Source organism: Haplochromis burtoni, unplaced genomic scaffold (assembly GCF_018398535.1).
Source record: "Haplochromis burtoni strain Fernald_Lab_line unplaced genomic scaffold, NCSU_Asbu1 Contig_276, whole genome shotgun sequence".
In the NCBI taxonomy this organism is placed as follows: Eukaryota; Metazoa; Chordata; class Actinopteri; order Cichliformes; family Cichlidae; genus Haplochromis; species Haplochromis burtoni.
In genome coordinates, this window is record NW_024582637.1 from 50,926 (window position 1) to 67,369 (window position 16,444).

Genomic DNA, 16,444 nt, shown 5'->3' on the forward strand with positions numbered 1-16,444 from the left:
CAAAAACGTAAAATAATCAGCAACTGGCTGTATTTCAATGATATCGTAGACTGCAAAGCTGAGTGCAGAATTTAAAAAATTCAGAGCTGGATACAATGATACCCGTTTTTATTTTTAGCCATTTTCCATTGTGGAGAGCTAAAGGTTTTACACTTGTCCATACCTTAAACCTCACGTGTTGTCCCTAGTAGTAAATGCATACAAATAAGGCTTTTAGGAAAACACTTAATAAACATTTGCTGCCTTGAAAAGGACTCAATTTACATTGCAGTAGTATGAATATTACATAAAATAAACTATATACAAGGTGTCTTTGAACACGAGCGATTCATAAATGTCTGCATGTAGCTTAGAGCCATTTGACGCAGTGTCTTACAGTTTCTTACAGTTGAAGTCCAAAGAGTCGTGCTGACACGATTCTTTGTTTGTCACAGCAGATTTTTCTTTATCGTGTAGAAAAACAGTTAAATATGTAACTTCTTTACACTGACAGAAAGGGGAGTTTCACTGGTCGGGCCGCGATGTAAAATGAGTTTGACACCCGTCACTAAAGTATGAACATTTGACAGAAAATCGTCTTTGCCTATTAGGTTTGGCCTATCTGCTACTCCGTAGAGAGGTGGAGCAGTCACGTGATCAGAGATTTTGATCGAGGAGTTCCTGGAACAAACAAAACAAACTGCAGCCTGGCAGCGGACGTGGCTGTCACTGCGTCTCACTCTCTGGGACGAGTGGAAATTTGATTTCTTATTATGTGAGCAGCAGCACGAAAAACCGAGAGCCGCTGGTAAATAAACAACTCAATAGAAACACCTCCTAACGGGCGAGTGGCTCGGCGTTAGCGTAGCTTAGCCTTCGTACAGTGTCACCAACTGTACCTCCGTGGGGCTTCATGGTTTCGTTTTCCCCAAAATGTGCTGTCTGAATATTTTGTTCACGCTAGGTGGCCTGCTAATCTTGATATTCTCCGCAGATGAATCCTGTCAACGGAATATAAAAGTGTGTTTTGTTTACAGTCAGTGACTGTGTTTATCTTGTCAGCACAACCAGCCACGGGGTGCTTATCACAGGAAATGCCTCGCTGTTTGTTCCAGCTAATGGTCGCCTGTTGTTTTTGGTATATTTAGATCACCTATAATGACTGCTCAGATGATCAGCGGTTTTCAGGTGATCGGCATCATTTCCACCAGGAAACTCCTCAGTCAGCTGTTTGTGAGAGTGATCTGAGCTGTAAAAACAGCTGATGCGGACACGAACAGACACTAAAAATGGAGGCTGTGAGACCAAAGAAGAACAAAGCAAAGGCCAGCGGAAAATCTCAGGTGATTAAATCAAGTACCTTACAGGTATTCTTTACCTTCTTCTCTTTTCACGAGGGAATGAAGGGCCTTCAAAGTATAAACGTCCCAAACAGAGTGAACACCCCAGTAAAATACATTTCTCTTCACATGTAGGGACAGTTGCAGGTATCCACTTCGATACAGACAGGTGACAAGAATGAAAGTATTGAACCTGTGAACCATCTAGAGAGGGGGATCTGCTGCTTTCCCTTGACAGTTTATAATCACTCATCATGGGCATGATTGTCATTGTAGTTTTGAGCTTTTAATGTTTGTTTTTTGTTTTTTTTGAACTGTTCTTTTTCAGGTTTGATGATTGTACAGAATACATCTTAAATGAGTTTAGAAAAAATCAAGAATTAGGTACACACACTTGAATTTATTTTAGATTTTCACTAATCCACAGAATGTCGAAATTTTACATACAGGCTCTTACATATCCAAATAATATTAGCAAATTACACCTCAACCAGACACTTGTTGTGCCTATCAACAAAGATTCTGGGATAATTCTGGCTGAATATTTGACGACTGTTCTTGGCAGAATTGGTAGAGTTCATTTAAGTTACCTAGTTTCCTGTTCTTTTAAGCTTAGTCCACAAATTTTCAGTAAGGTCAAGTTTGGGGCTTTCGGGAGCCAATTCCAGAAGCTTAATATTAACCTGCTTTATCCATTCTAAAACAAATTTGGATGTGTATTTGGGATCATTGTCCATTTGGAACACCCAGCATTGTCAAGTTTCAGCCATCTAGCTGTCGATTTGAGATGAAGTTGAAGTATTTTGAAGTGGTCCTCCTTCATTATTCCATCCACTTTGTGCAATGTACCAGTGCCACTGGCAGCAAAACAGCCGCAGAGCATGATGCTACCTCCACAAGACTTGACAGTTGATACAGTGTTCTTCAGGTCGAAAGCTTCACCTTGACTTCTCCAAACATACCTCTTCTCATGTTGTCCAAATAAGTCAATTTTGTCTCATCTTACTTTAAAACCAGAGAGTATTTGGCCTCTCCATGTAGGCAGCTACAAATTTCAGTTGATCTTGAAGGTGTCGATTTTAGAACAGGAGCTTCTTTCTTGGTCGGCACCCCCGCAATGACAATGTAAAACTCACTTCACTGTGGACAGTGACACTAGTGTTCTAACACTTTCCCATTCATGGCAGAGCCACGTGAGTTTTGGTGGTTCCTGGGTTGTTGCTGAACATGCAATTTTCTGCCATCTGAGGGTAAAACAAATCACAAAGCAAAGAGGAACTATCAGTTATAGTCAGTAAGTATAGTAACCCCATCCATGGAACCAGAGAGGTTCAGTAAATTGGTTTGATTATTTTGTAGATGATGTGAGTCATATGCTGTGGTTTTTTGCAGTGGCCAGGTCTCATCCCTGTTAAACCTTTTTGGGAGATTTTAAACTGAAAACTGAAATATTAGACACTCTGCCCCAGTCACCAAAACACCACACGAGTAGCTATCCTATGAAAAAACAGCTTGATCCCTGCTTGATCCTCCCAGAGACTTGGAGCATGTACCAATGCAAGTTGAAGCTGTTGTGAAGGCACTTTGTTTTTCCTTTTTCTTTTTTTTTCTTTCAGTCTGTACTTTTATTCTTTAGAGATTGATAATAAATCAAATGACTTGCAAAACACATAAATTTAACATACCACCATGATCCAAACAACAAAAATATCCATGATTACAATTGCAGATTCTTTTTGGCACATTCATAGCAGTGTTTGTTCTGTACTCACATGACTATGGTCACATGTAAAAAGCTGTTACACAAGCTTGGTTGTCCTCCAAAGAGAAATTGATGTGTCATTGTTGATTTTTTTTCTTTTTCTTTTTCCTTTTTCTTTTTTTTTTTTTTTTGCACACAGCTGGTCAGGAAGCAGAAGCAGGCAGAGGAAGACAAAAGAGCCCCAGCTCCCTCAGCTGTACCTGAGGCCTCCACTTCTGACTTCACTGAGATCCCCCTGAGTCTGCCCTATCAGGAAAAGGAGGAGGAGGAGAATAAGCTAGACACTGTTCAGAGTCCTGAAGCCACAGCACAGTCATCAGACCTGCCTTCTGAGAAGCAACAGGCAGAAAACACAGCATCATTGCTGAGTAAGACTCTACAGCCAAGTCTGAACTCCTCAACAGTGACATCACAGGTCACAGCGCAAGAGACCAAAAAGGAGGAAGAGGAGGCTGATGTGCAGGAAGCTCAGGGGGCTGGGCTTAAAATTGTGCCACAAACCACTGAGCTTGAAAAGGATGAACAGTCATGGAATCAGCTGTGTGTTTTAACTCAGTTTGAAGCTTCAAATGTCCCAAGTGCCCCAGCACTGTATCCGTCTCTTCCTACACTAGAAGAAGGTTCAGTGATACAGTTCTGTGGGGAAGCTGTGGAAACATGTGGAAAGGAACCTGCAGTTTTGGCACTTCCTGATCAGGAATCTTCTCCTCCAAGTTTGCGGCCTTTGGAGTCTGTGGCCGACCTTTCTCGGAGCAAACTCTACCCAGAATTACCCAAAACAGCTTTAGAGGTTCAGGTGATCTAATGTACCATGAGATCAAATTTATTGCTAACGCTAAGTTTTATTTACAATAAAATGGTCTGTATTACTGTATTATTTAATCTTTTTGCTCTGTAGCCGTTCTCACTGGAGCAGCTGAGTGTTTGGGAGCCAGGCGGAGGGTTGCGAGCATGGCTGGAGGGGGTTGAGGTTTGTGCAGCACAGTTTTGTGCTCTGGCGCGGCAGGAGAAACACGAACTGACTGAACTGTTGCAAAACTACTGGCGTTGCCGCAGACAGCTGACCCAGTCGCACACACAGCTTCACACACAGTCATCTGAGTGCAAAAGCACACAGAATCGTCTGTGGAGCTTCAGAGATGAACAGCTCACACTTCAGGTGTGTTTTACAAAACATCTATAGTACAGAAAGATCAAATGTCCCACTATTGCATTCGCACTTATAATTTCTATCTTACAGGGTGTGTGTGCAGATCAGACAAAGGTATGTGGGTATCACCGCTTCCAGCAGGCAGAGTTTAGTGAGAGTGTGCAGGCTGAGCTGAGAAGACTGTTTGAAGCTTGCAGTGAGCTGCTCCATCAAAAGGTCGTGCTGCATGCGTACACCGCTCTGCTGTCACGCCTGCAGGTGGAATCATACCTGTACAGTCTTATAAAAGGTGGGAAGAATTATTTTACCTGTACTTCTGATATTACTAGTGTAAAATGTATGTGTTACATCAGTTTTGTCTGTTGCTGTCTCAGATTTTCAGTTAGATGGCCAAACACAGCCGTGTTCTCTCCAACCTCTGAAAGAGGCCATCAGCGTCCTGTTTAGTTTCACACGAAGAGTCCTTGATGACACACAGTTCCAGTCAGACATCCATCACTGGCTTGAGAGATTGGTATACACACAAACCCCAAACCATTTTTCAAACTTACTGCCCCAGTGGTCAAGGCAATTTGTTGTTGCAATCCTTCATGTGTTCCTGGTCTATTCTCCAGGTCGCCGTCCTGCTGCATGTTGGAGGGTCAGGGGAGCACCTGTACCTCCTGTGCCATCTTCTCTGCTGTCCTGCTGGGGTGGGAAAGTGGGCTGCACACTTCCTTCAGGTTAGTTAGGAACACACGCCTATCATTTATCATTTTATCACGTCAATTGCTATACATACAGAGGAGTAGAGTTCTTCTTTATTATCTTACCCAGATCCAAGTTTGGAGGAACACCTCTGGAGTTCAGCAATTTATGCAAGCTCTGGCCATTCTAATGTCACCTGCCAGGTAAAAATGCAAGTCTCTACATGAGTTTCTTCTTTTCACCCACTGACTGTGAGCTATACACTGCAAATTATGCTTTTGGCTTTTATGAGAATCCAGGTCATCTTTTTAAGGGCCAACAGTCTAAGATCTCAGAATGTGGAACTTTTTTTTTGCTTGTTTTGACTCAGACATCGTGCAGAGTTCCTGGGCCACATGAAGCCGTGTGAGAGCCAGAGCTCAGGTGCTTCTGGACAAGAATCTGGCAACTGGACCTTAGTGGATGAAGGTGGAGAGGAGGTAAGTTTATTAATGTAACAATTTCATTTTGAAGAAAGAGGCACAGTTCACTTCTTTTTGCAATAAACAACAACAGTGAATCATTTAAAGTACGAGGTGCAAGTTCACCATTTCAGATATACATTTGTACCATAGAAATTGTAAACATGACATGGCAATAAAAAGAAAATAGTTTTTATATCAAAAATGTGATCCAAATGAGTGACTATAACAGGGAATGCTAGTGCTTTGTAAGCTAAATTGGTTTCCCTGTAAGAAAAACAAAAGTAAATTTATATTTTTTTAATTTAACTTCTCATGCAGTATTGTTAGCTTATTTGTGAAAATAAAATGTACAATTATTATATAAAATTCAGAAGCAGCTGTAAATAAATGTAGGTACATTAACTCCTCACTGACTATTGTCTGCCCCGTAGATGGTTCCTTGGTGCCCTCTAGGTGAAATGTGGCCAGTTTTGGTGCATACATGCTTACAAAATAAGAGAAAGAAACTTCACCCTCTTTTATTTTTAAGGTTTTATGTATCAGAACACATAAAAAAAAATACAGGAAGTCAGCAGGTCTTAAAATTAGCACTCTACAAACCTCAGCCATCCTGCTCTTTTTTTTAGAGAGGAAACGCTTTCCTCCGTAAACACTCCATGCCTGTTCAGTCGTCTTGTTGTACTGTCATGAACTTTCTTACTGAATAATGGATTTCTTTTCCCAGGTTAATTAGTAGAAACAAGTCCTTTTTTCTTTCCTTTTCTTTTTTTTTTTTAATCAATGCTGACGTCTTACCTCCTTGACACTGTGTTAACACACCTGAACACTCCAGACCACCTAACTGCCAGAACTTCTGTTTTTATAAAGGTGCTCATACTTGCCGATGATCAGTTAATCAAGTGCATTTGATTAGCTGGACCTGACTGCTACTTACCCTTTCAATTCCTGTGGAAGCAGTGAGGGTCTACTTGATATTTTTAGACACTGCTTCTCCATTTTAGCTTTGGTTTTGTTAAATAAACAATGACATGGTGTAGTGGGTCATCTGAGCTTGTATTTATCTTATTTTAGGACCTGCTAAGCAACAGGTCTTAAAATCAGATACATTTTCTATTATGTGTTGATATATAAAATGTTAGATGTTAAAGAGGGTGTGCTTTATTTGTAAATAACCACAATTATTGGAAATAACCAATATGTTTTTAAGAAGCATCAAAATGTTATAGTCTCTGAAAATAGGGTCTCTTTTTTCTTGTTTTCTTTCACCAGTTATGATGCAGGCGATAATAAATATTCAGTCTGCTTGTTTGTAAAGAAGAGCTGTCACAGATTGTAAATTTGTAGAGAGTGCTTTTTAAAACAAAATGTTCTTGTCTGTCTTCTGATCTTGAGTCACATCAATGATCTGCGGAGAAATTGTGCTAAATGAACACCTATGACCATTTAAATATCAGTCTGCTGGCTTAAAACCACGACTGCTGCCAGTACTAATGTGTTGCCTAGTGTTACGGATTCAAATATTGGGGATGGATACAAGAGGAAAAACCACAATAACAACACTGGTCCGGCCGGGTTGAGTCAAACGATGATTTTAATGATCACACGCGTGGGAGATGGACACTGTACGCAGACAGCATCAGATCTCAAAATGGTGGAGCATTGATCAAACTCTTATAGCCTCTAGTGGCCCCCACCTAATCATAAAAGCCTGAACATTCACATGCTTTCTCTCACTCAGCGCCTAAGCTACGACCTTGGCTCCCTGTTTATCTGCTCCTGCTGAGATGGGGCAGAAAACTCCAGTATGTTCTGTTCTCTTCTAATCAGACAAATAAGGCGATGACTTTCTGCGAACAGTATTTCTTATAACTCAGCAGTATAATGCATCATAAAACAATATCATTCATTCACAATAAATCAGCAGTCTAATGTAATGCAAATCAGTTTAACAAATGCAATAGTTATCACCTTCTTCTAATTCAGGAGAATAATGCAAACTAAAACTACATAATAATTCACAATCTTTAATTAGGGTCTAACATGGCATAAAATAATATTATAATCCCAACATCCCCCTGATGAGCTCTTTAGAATAAAGAGCTCACCTACACCCTGTAATCCAGTGTGGCCGGGTTCATTTCTTCTCACTCCTGAGGCCCTTTGTCCCCCTGTTGGGTGAACCATATGTGAGATGACCTCTGTGTTTGCGCAGTTCAGATGCAAGAAAAACTATTATTACAACAATAGCAGGTACAGATGACACTCCCCAGTTCTCCCACAGCTTTATTTTGGTGCTACCTTATACCCTTCAGACGTACTCAGACTAGAACCTCTGTCCAAGGAGCTTTTAGCCTTTATTTTATTGCTGCAGCCACCAGTGTCGTCCAGTTGGGTGATCCTCTGCTCTTCTTTCTTCAACCTCAGGGGTTAGACAACCCTTCAGTCGTGCACAGATCAGGGGATTATTCTGCCCCGATTTCAAACAACGATCTGTGTATCCTCGGGTCCTGTGTGTCCTGTGTATCCCAGAAAAAGGAACAGGAACGTGTCCCCCTTTTGCCCAAGAGCCTCTCGAACCTCGTTGGTCTGGTGTTCCTGGATTTCCGCCAACCCCTTCATGGTTATTGCTGTGTTTATGGGATCCATCCTTTTGAGGTGACTAATCGGAGCCCAAACGCCATGACACTTGAACCCAGTTGGTGTCTCGGCAGTCACCGTGTCTGTCTCTGCTGCGAAGGATCCTCGTATATCTGTGACCTCGTCTGGTGTCTGTTCCTTTCTCTGTAAGAGACAGAAAACCAAAACACCTCTCTTCCTAGCCCTAATAATCTAATGTTGTTATCTACTGACCTTCTGGTGATTCAGAATTGGTTTAGAATATTCAGAATGTCCCAGGGACTTATTCTAATCATATCCTATGTGTGTGTAAGCGTGTTTGCATTTAGCCCTCTGCACTCAAAGTCATTTACCTCAATTATCAGTCCGGACCATCACGCTGAACGAAGCTTATGACCTTCAAAAGACCGAGTGCCAACTCATTATAAGCACATTTGCAAAGTGTGTCTGAAAATTATTAAAACCAGGATACAAGAGGAAAAACCACAATAACAACACTGGTCCGGCCGGGTTGAGTCAAACGATGATTTTAATGATCACACGCGTGGGAGATGGACACCGTACGCAGACAGCATCAGATCTCAAAATGGTGGAGCATTGATCAAACTCTTATAGCCTCTAGTGGCCCCCACCTAATCATAAAAGCCTGAACATTCACATGCTTTCTCTCACCAGCGCCTAAGCTACGACCTTGGCTCCCTGTTTATCTGCTCCTGCTGAGATGGGGCAGAAAACTCCAGTATGTTCTGTTCTCTTCTAATCAGACAAATAAGGCGATGACTTTCTGCGAACAGTATTTCTTATAACTCAGCAGTATAATGCATCATAAAACAATATCATTCATTCACAATAAATCAGCAGTCTAATGTAATGCAAATCAGTTTAACAAATGCAATAGTTATCACCTCTTCTAATTCAGGAGAATAATGCAAACTAAAACTACATAATAATTCACAATCTTTAATTAGGGGTCTAACATGGCATAAAATAATATTATAATCCACACTAGGAACTGTGTAAATATTGTCAAACTTTTAAAAAAATTTAAAAAAAAAATGATTTATTGGTTTATTATATGAATATTTTTTCTTTAAAATTAATTTTTTAAATTTTTAAAAAATTTTTTTTTTTTTTTTTTTAAAATAAATTTATTTTTTTTTTTAATTTTTTTGTTTGTTTGTTGTTGGGTTTTTTTTTTTTTTTTAATTTTTTATTAAAAAATTTTTTTTTTTTTTTTTTTTAAATTTTTTAAAAAAAAAATAAAAAAACTTTTTTTAAATTTCTTAAAATTTTTTTTTTTATAAAAAAAATTTTTTTTTTTTTTTTTTTTTTTTTTTTTTATCTTATTTTTTTAAATTTTTTTTTTTTTTTTTTTTAAAAAAAAATAAAAAAAAAAAAAAATAAAAAAAAAATTAAAATTTTTTTTTTAAATTTTTTTTTTTAAAAAAATTTTTAAAATTTTTTTTTTTTTAAAATTTTTTTTTTTTTTAAAATTTTTTTTGGTGGTTCTCCTTTTTTGTCTTTTTTTTTTTTTTTTTTTATTTTTAAAAAAAAATTTTAAAAAATTTTTTGTGTTTTTTTTTTTTTGTTTTTTTTTTTATAAAAAAAAAACAAAAAAAACAAACCCTTTTTTTTTTTTTTTTTTTTTAAATGGCATAAAATAATATTATAATCCAACACTAGGAACTGTGGTGTTTTCAAAGCTTTTAAAAGTCACATTATTTTAAAAAACACATTTGTGATTTTTTTCAACATGTTATTACTGTGTACTGTTAAAAAAAAAAAAGCAAGTAGCTTCTGCTTTATATTTTGCCAAAAAACCAAAAATTTTAAAATGCCAGTCGTAGCATATTGCAAATACACGCAACATGTAGTAAGTCGGCCCCTAACGACATTGTTGTCTTCTGTGTTTAGGATGAGGACCCAGAAACCAGCTGGTTGCTACTATGTGAGGAAGATCTGATTTTATTGATTACCCAGTTCCCCTTCCAGCAGCTCTACTCATACATGCTTGGGATGAGCAAGCAGGGTAAGAGAGTCAGTCTGACCCATCTGTGTGTTAGTTTGTTTGACTCACGGTGTGAACTAACAGGTGCGTCTGTCCCCAGGTGTGTATGAGCCCCAGGCCTGCTCCAGTCAGAAGATGATGCGGGTGTTTGCTTTCGCTTCCTCGCTCATTGAAATTCTTGCTCTCGGTCTACAAACCTATAACAGATCCCGATACAGACAGCTAGTCAAACGAATAGGGCACATCATACGGTCAGTTCGCCAAGCACATAAGCAGCTTCTATGTCCTGACACTTCTCAGGCCATATCACAAAGTCAGAGGATGCATTAATAAACTGTTATGTTTGGCTTTTCTTTTCTGCTCTCCCCCAGAATGACAGTTTGCTATGTGAGTGATCACTGGGCCCAGTACGTGAGTGTGACTGATGCCGCTGGATCTAGCTCTCAAGTACACTCTCTGTCTTTGGAAAAACTGCAGATAGAATATGATCATCTTTTCCTCCGAGCTGTTTTACATGTACTCAGAAACAAAAGGTGAGGAGTTAGCCTCAAGTTTCCATTTTAACTGGGAGCAATTTACTTTACAGACTTTGATATTTGTTATTAATTTTGTGTGTTCATCCTCTACAGGTTGGGCATTTGGTTGTTTATGTCTGAGATGCCATATGGGACTTTGTCCAGCTCCATGCTCTGGAAGATTCTTTATGTTATGCAGAGCGCAGAGACTGCAGGGCTAGAAACACTCAGCACAGCTGGTGACACATACTCCTGCATTCAGGCTCTCAGAGGTACAATTAAACACACATAAGATACACAAAGCTTTCACATCCTTAAAACTTGCCTGTTGAATATGTTAATGCTCAGAAGTGTCCACTCAGTTTCATCATCATATTAAAAAGGAACTTTTTAAAATATCCCAAAAACATTCAATTTGAGCTTTGAACAAACTCATTTTCTATTGTACTTCTTTCCTGGATCTAAAGTTACATCATGTCGGTCTTCTTAGTCTGGAATTGTCATTGTGATTTTATTTTTTCTCTCGGATACAGACCCACAGCATCAGGAGAGTTTTGAACAGTGGCTGTGTGAGGTGAACAGCTCTGACGGCATCTCGCTCCTCACTGCATTAGCACAAATGGCGACACCCACTCAGCGCTCTGACTCACAATTCATCACCACTATAACTCTCCTGATTTACCAGGTAGGGGGGGCTAATTTTTCTGAAACTAGTATCAACTTTGTAACACAACACAATTCATCATCCCTGATTAGGATCTGTACTGTCTCTGCCTGACATCCATTTCCTCATTTTTGCTTCAGGTCTCTTATGTGAGTGTGTCCACCAGAGAAACCTACTCCAAGGTGGGGAGGGAGTTACTGGCTGCTATAGCAGCAGCCCACCCATATGTTATCTCGGTGCTCCTTGAGAGACTGAGGGACACCATACAGACTGTGGGAATGGTTGGTATTGTGATTCCATAATAAAGGTTTTAGCTGTACATGATTTTTAGTCATCAAATGTTTAATTTGATCCATGATCCATCCACTCGTGTGTTTTTATTTGCATGTTTCGTTTGTGTGTAGGTGGCTTTGTACTTGTGTAAAGAGCTGCCTCTGAGTCTTTGGCAGCCGCAGCAAGAAGAAATATGCGTGATTGGAGCGTGGCTCCTTCAGCATCCTCTGTCAGCTGTAGAGAACCGGCTGGCCTGTGTCATCCTTGAGGGTCTGAACTGGGGGTTCAACACTCAGGTAGAGAGGATGTCTTAGACTCCTGACAGTGCATTCGTGAGTTTGTCACAACCAACCTTCACTAACCTTGTTTCCTTATGTAGGATGGCTCTTTGTTCCTGCCTTCAATTCTCCACAATGAGGTGGCACTGCTGGTGGCTGAAGCCTATCAGAAGTACCTTACAGACAAACCATACAGTGGGCTCATATCAGAGGGAATCAAACAGGTGGCACATTTACACTTGCCTCACATCTGCTGAATTCTTTAATGCTTATTTCTGCATTACGCATCATTCTCTCTCTTTCTATCTCCTTTCAGGTCTCTTACCTTGCAAGTGTCCTTCGTTTGGGCGTATCTCCTGAAGCATCCTTTAGTCAGTGGGCATGGCAGCTGCTGCTGAGGCTGAAGCTTCATGGCAATTCTCAGAACCCTAAAGGAGCCTGGGTGGTCCCTGCTTTGGCATCCAACCCACCTCCAGAGCTTACGCACTCTCCTAGCATGCACTCTGTTCTCAGGGCTGTAAAAGCAGGCATACCGATTGGATGCTACCTATCCATTGCAATGACAACCGTGGGACATAGGTTTGTATTCACACACTAGGAGAACATTTACAGCTGACTTACACATTGTGAAGGATTGAACTGGTTAGAGATGGGTGTAGTTTTTGGAAAACTCAGCCTTGTTTTACCCAAGAAAGGCAAAAACAATTTGAAAATAATACAAAATATGATAAAATAATTTAACACAATTTGATATACAAATATTAATCAATTAATGTTGCAAATAGAACTCTTGCTTTTCAGCAAATGTGTATCAGGGGCTAATATAGCTACAGTATATTATGTAAGGTGTAGATGCGCGAGGTTTCTAACTTTAGTTGTATGGCAATCACATGTATAAGTTGAATAATCTTGTGTGGATTTTGTCTTTATTTTTTCAGCCTGGAACATTTCTGTACTGATGGTGTTGGCTTGTTGAAAAGTCTGATTCAGTCTCGCCATCTGAGAGCTGCTGTGCATCTGTTAGATAACATCCTACCCCCAACCTATCCTCTTAGCTACTACCTGCTCAACAACGCTCAGTAAGAAACAGGCATCCTTCGTAACACATGTAAAATCTGCAGCTAACTCGAGCACTGACTTTATTCCGACATCTCTTGTCTTGCTCTTTGTTAATGGCAGGTTTGTAAGCTGTATTCAGTTGTTCTTGCAGTACGACAGCGTGTGTCCTCAGGGCATGACGCAGCAGGTCACGCATCGAGTGGCGCCACTTCTCACTGGAACCAGTTATGGAGACAACGTCCGTCTGCTGAACAGTGTTATTCAGGTGCATGGTGAAACTTTTGTGCATGTTGTGTGCAAGATTCCTGAATTTATATGAGAAACAAAAAAAATATGGAAAAGAAGCAGATTTTAATTATTGTGTGTCCAGGAAAAAATGCAATAATGTGCATTTATTTTTTTGTTGTTTAAATTACTATGAAACAGTAATTAAATTACCAGGTATTTTCCTCACCCTCAACATTGCTGCCCCTCTCTAAGCCTTTTCTGGAGGTTTCTTCCTGTTAAAAGGGAGTTTTTCCTTCCCACTGTCACCAAATATTGCTCATAGGGGGTCATCTGGTTGTTAGGGTTTTCTCTCTATTATTATAGGGTCGACACCTTATAATATAAAGCACCTTGAGCTGACTGTGGTAGTGAATTGGCACTATATAAATAAAGTTTTATTTAATTTAATTATTCGGGGTAGTTGAACAAATTTTGAGCCAGCCAAACCATGTTAGAAGGGGTTTTGTTTTATTTTACTTTTTTTCTGTTTTTACATGTAAACACATTCAATAATTCAGTCCTCATTACTTTGGGACTCATCTTTTAACTCATCTTTCAGAGTCATGTGGTAGAAAGTTCGAAACCAGGCCTTGTTGGAGCTGCAGCAGTTCTGGAGTTTTGGGTGGGAATTCTGACTCAACAGAACTTGTGGTACCGAGACAAAACAGTCCTGTTCCTCATGGATCAGATCTGCTGCGCTGCCTTCACTTACCACCAGGAGGAATGTGTCCAAAAACTCCTGTACCAGCAACATAAGGTATTTACAAAGTGGTGTTTGATTTGCATGATTAAGCAACCTCTGAACTTCACATTAATATTTAATGAGACACAAACCAAACAGACCGGGAATAAGGTGAGGAAAGCTAATTAGCAGCAATGTTTGGGGGGGGGTTCAGTTTTTTTTACTGTTTTTCATACCCTCTGCAGACTGCTTTGGGTTATCATGGAGACCGGGGTCTGCTCTCTTCTCTGGTTGGTTGGATTTCTGGAAATGCCACACCCTCCTTCATCGAGGGCCAATCCTTGAGTGCTGAGGTGAGAGACAACAAAGCAACAACCACATGTGTAAATACAATTGATCACATTAGTAGAATTCTCCATCCTCACTGGCCTGTTAACATTTATGTTTTCTTTAGATCTGGTTTGCCTGGGTGGTGCTGAATATGGAGGGTGTGTTTGAGGAAGATTCTCAGCTGAGGCGCTGTGTTGAGCATGAACTCCTGTCAGAGCTTAATATCTCCCCCGAACAAGCCTTAAAGGTAGACAGTTTATCAGTAATAGGTTCATTATATCATTACATGATGTGACATTTTACATCCTTGTTCAGAGAAGATGTACTCTATGACCTTTGAATAAAAGTGAACAGACTATTTGCAAAACTAAAGAGCAGAAATATCATAGAAAGTACTTAGGATCCTGGTCTACTGCTGTTCAATGATTTGGAGTGTTGTGTTTAGATGATGTTAACAATATTTCTGTTTCTGAGCCAGAAGGCTCAACAGAGGCTTAAGTTGCCGGTAGCCCCGTCTCTGCAGAGGCTTCAGGTATATCGTTGGGCATATCAGGCCGCAGCTACACCACCTGATCACCCCCTCCTACCCCTCATCTGGCAGAAATTCCTGCAGCTCTACCTTAGACAGCCTGGACCTGAGTACGGGTATGATAAACATGCTCATGTGTTATGATCCCCAGTCAAAGAAAGCAGAGAATAGGCAGAATCTGTATCTATCTGTCCATGTGTCTCTAACAGGCTGGCTGCAGGAGGATGTATCGGCAAGAGGTTCTTCCAGGCCTCTTCCCAGGCTGCTTTCCTCCGAGATCTGAGGCAGAGAATACAGGAAGTGTCTGACTTCCACCACGCTGCCAGTCAGGCCCTCCGGGTACTCCCACCGAACACACCCTCATCAGACCAGGGTGACGAAGCCCCCAATAATCCCGGACCACCTTACCTCACTTCTCCTCAGCTACATACAGAACTGGTCAGGTATGGTGCTGATCCTGAGACAGAGCTTTTATAAAATCTTTCTTATTTTTTGTTTAAAGATCATTTCCTATATTCCAGGCTATGGCAGGCTCTAAATTCTCAGCTGCTTGTTTGTTTGTCTGCAGGTTGTTTGGAGTATTTTCTGTGTGGCTGGATGACGAGACTCTGCAGAAGCAAGAAGTGTATCTTCCCTCTCTTCCTCCAGAGTATGAACCACACAGACTGGCACAGGTCATGCAGCGGCATCAGGTGAGTATAATTTTTTTTAATATATATATTATAATATATGATTCATTTATTAATTGTTTTTGTTTTGTGTTGTTTTTTGGGGGGTTTTTGTAGGAACTTTGGCTGGAATATGTGGACCAGGAGCGTCTACAATATGATCAGAGGGAAGTTTTGTCTCTTTGGAAGAAGGTGCAGAGTGAGCCAACATTCCTCCAGACTCAAACCTCTGGTTTCACTGACTACACCAGCCTCAGCAATGGTACGGAGCCAAGCTTTATAGCCAAACGATTAAGCAGGGGTTAATTAAAAAGAATATATACAGATACCAAAAATGCAATTCTGTAAGAAGTTTATATACTGTGTGTCAGCTTCAGAACAATAAATAATATATTCTCTGTTCGAGATATTTTTCACAGGAGACATTTTCACTTTTTATTTGTTAGTGTTTTTCCTGCTATTACATGTCAGAAACTCCTGTAATAAAGAATTGTTCTCTTGTTGATTTAATTCCCTTTTCTCCTTTGTCTTTGAGACCAAAATTATGTAGACCAACTATACACAAGTGTATTTGTTTCACTTTTCATATGTGCCACAATCTACTTCTACTTCCAAATCTAAAAATGCTTGCATTTGATATTGTCTTAATTCAGCAAGGGAGCGTATCCTGTCCAATCTGCAGAAACATCCAGTTCCCCGTTTAGCTCCTGAACTGCATAAGCTGAAGGCATCAGTACCTGAAGTGCCTTCCGCCTGTCTCACTGACTGTAAAGCTGCCTGTAAACTGTTAGAGCAGGACCTCAGCATTTTGCAAGATCAAGCCAGGTATGTGTAAATCATAAAATAAAAGCTTTTATTTTGAATTATCTATAAACATAAACAAGTCGCATGCAGATTCCCAAGTAATTTATCTTTGCACCAGGATTGCTGTAGCACGTGAAGCCCAGCAGGTGGCAATGGAGCAGGAGCTGCTGGAGAGCCTTCCTGTACTGTTTAAGAACCGACCAGAGCAAGTCACCATGGCCCTGGAGTGTAAAGGGAAGGGTGGACAGCCATGCCAAGGAGCTGCAAACATCACTGTCACGGTAAGACCTCTCACACTGCAGGCTAGCCACGTTTTAAGTTACAGCTTTGGTATGTTTTATTAATCTGTGTGTGTGTGTGTGTGTGTGT

At 40.1% G+C, this 16,444-nt stretch overlaps 1 protein-coding gene across 3 annotated transcripts in view; it reads left to right on the forward strand.

Moving 5' to 3' along the window:
- The first annotated feature begins 619 nt into the window (after positions 1-619).
- Positions 620-16,444, forward strand: part of epg5 (ectopic P-granules autophagy protein 5 homolog (C. elegans)) — a 24,872-nt gene continuing 9,047 nt past the window's right edge. Inside the window, exons 1-29 of one of the 3 annotated variants that reach the window (XM_005940117.3) lie at positions 620-999; positions 1,128-1,322; positions 3,221-3,877; positions 3,980-4,240; positions 4,322-4,520; positions 4,606-4,745; positions 4,846-4,953; positions 5,048-5,121; positions 5,289-5,397; positions 9,913-10,027; positions 10,107-10,257; positions 10,378-10,539; positions 10,636-10,793; positions 11,055-11,206; positions 11,326-11,466; positions 11,590-11,754; positions 11,838-11,960; positions 12,053-12,315; positions 12,675-12,815; positions 12,916-13,060; positions 13,622-13,819; positions 13,990-14,097; positions 14,199-14,321; positions 14,553-14,719; positions 14,813-15,046; positions 15,172-15,295; positions 15,389-15,533; positions 15,925-16,096; positions 16,194-16,356. In XM_005940117.3, coding sequence (XP_005940179.1) covers positions 1,269-1,322; positions 3,221-3,877; positions 3,980-4,240; positions 4,322-4,520; positions 4,606-4,745; positions 4,846-4,953; positions 5,048-5,121; positions 5,289-5,397; positions 9,913-10,027; positions 10,107-10,257; positions 10,378-10,539; positions 10,636-10,793; positions 11,055-11,206; positions 11,326-11,466; positions 11,590-11,754; positions 11,838-11,960; positions 12,053-12,315; positions 12,675-12,815; positions 12,916-13,060; positions 13,622-13,819; positions 13,990-14,097; positions 14,199-14,321; positions 14,553-14,719; positions 14,813-15,046; positions 15,172-15,295; positions 15,389-15,533; positions 15,925-16,096; positions 16,194-16,356 — 4,752 coding nt within the window. In that variant the 5' untranslated portion in view covers positions 620-999; positions 1,128-1,268. Of the gene's footprint in view, positions 1,323-3,220; positions 3,878-3,979; positions 4,241-4,321; positions 4,521-4,605; positions 4,746-4,845; positions 4,954-5,047; positions 5,122-5,288; positions 5,398-9,912; positions 10,028-10,106; positions 10,258-10,377; positions 10,540-10,635; positions 10,794-11,054; positions 11,207-11,325; positions 11,467-11,589; positions 11,755-11,837; positions 11,961-12,052; positions 12,316-12,674; positions 12,816-12,915; positions 13,061-13,621; positions 13,820-13,989; positions 14,098-14,198; positions 14,322-14,552; positions 14,720-14,812; positions 15,047-15,171; positions 15,296-15,388; positions 15,534-15,924; positions 16,097-16,193; positions 16,357-16,444 lie in introns of all 3 variants that reach the window. The other 2 variants (XM_005940116.3, XM_042227688.1) reach the window with 2 other exon arrangements.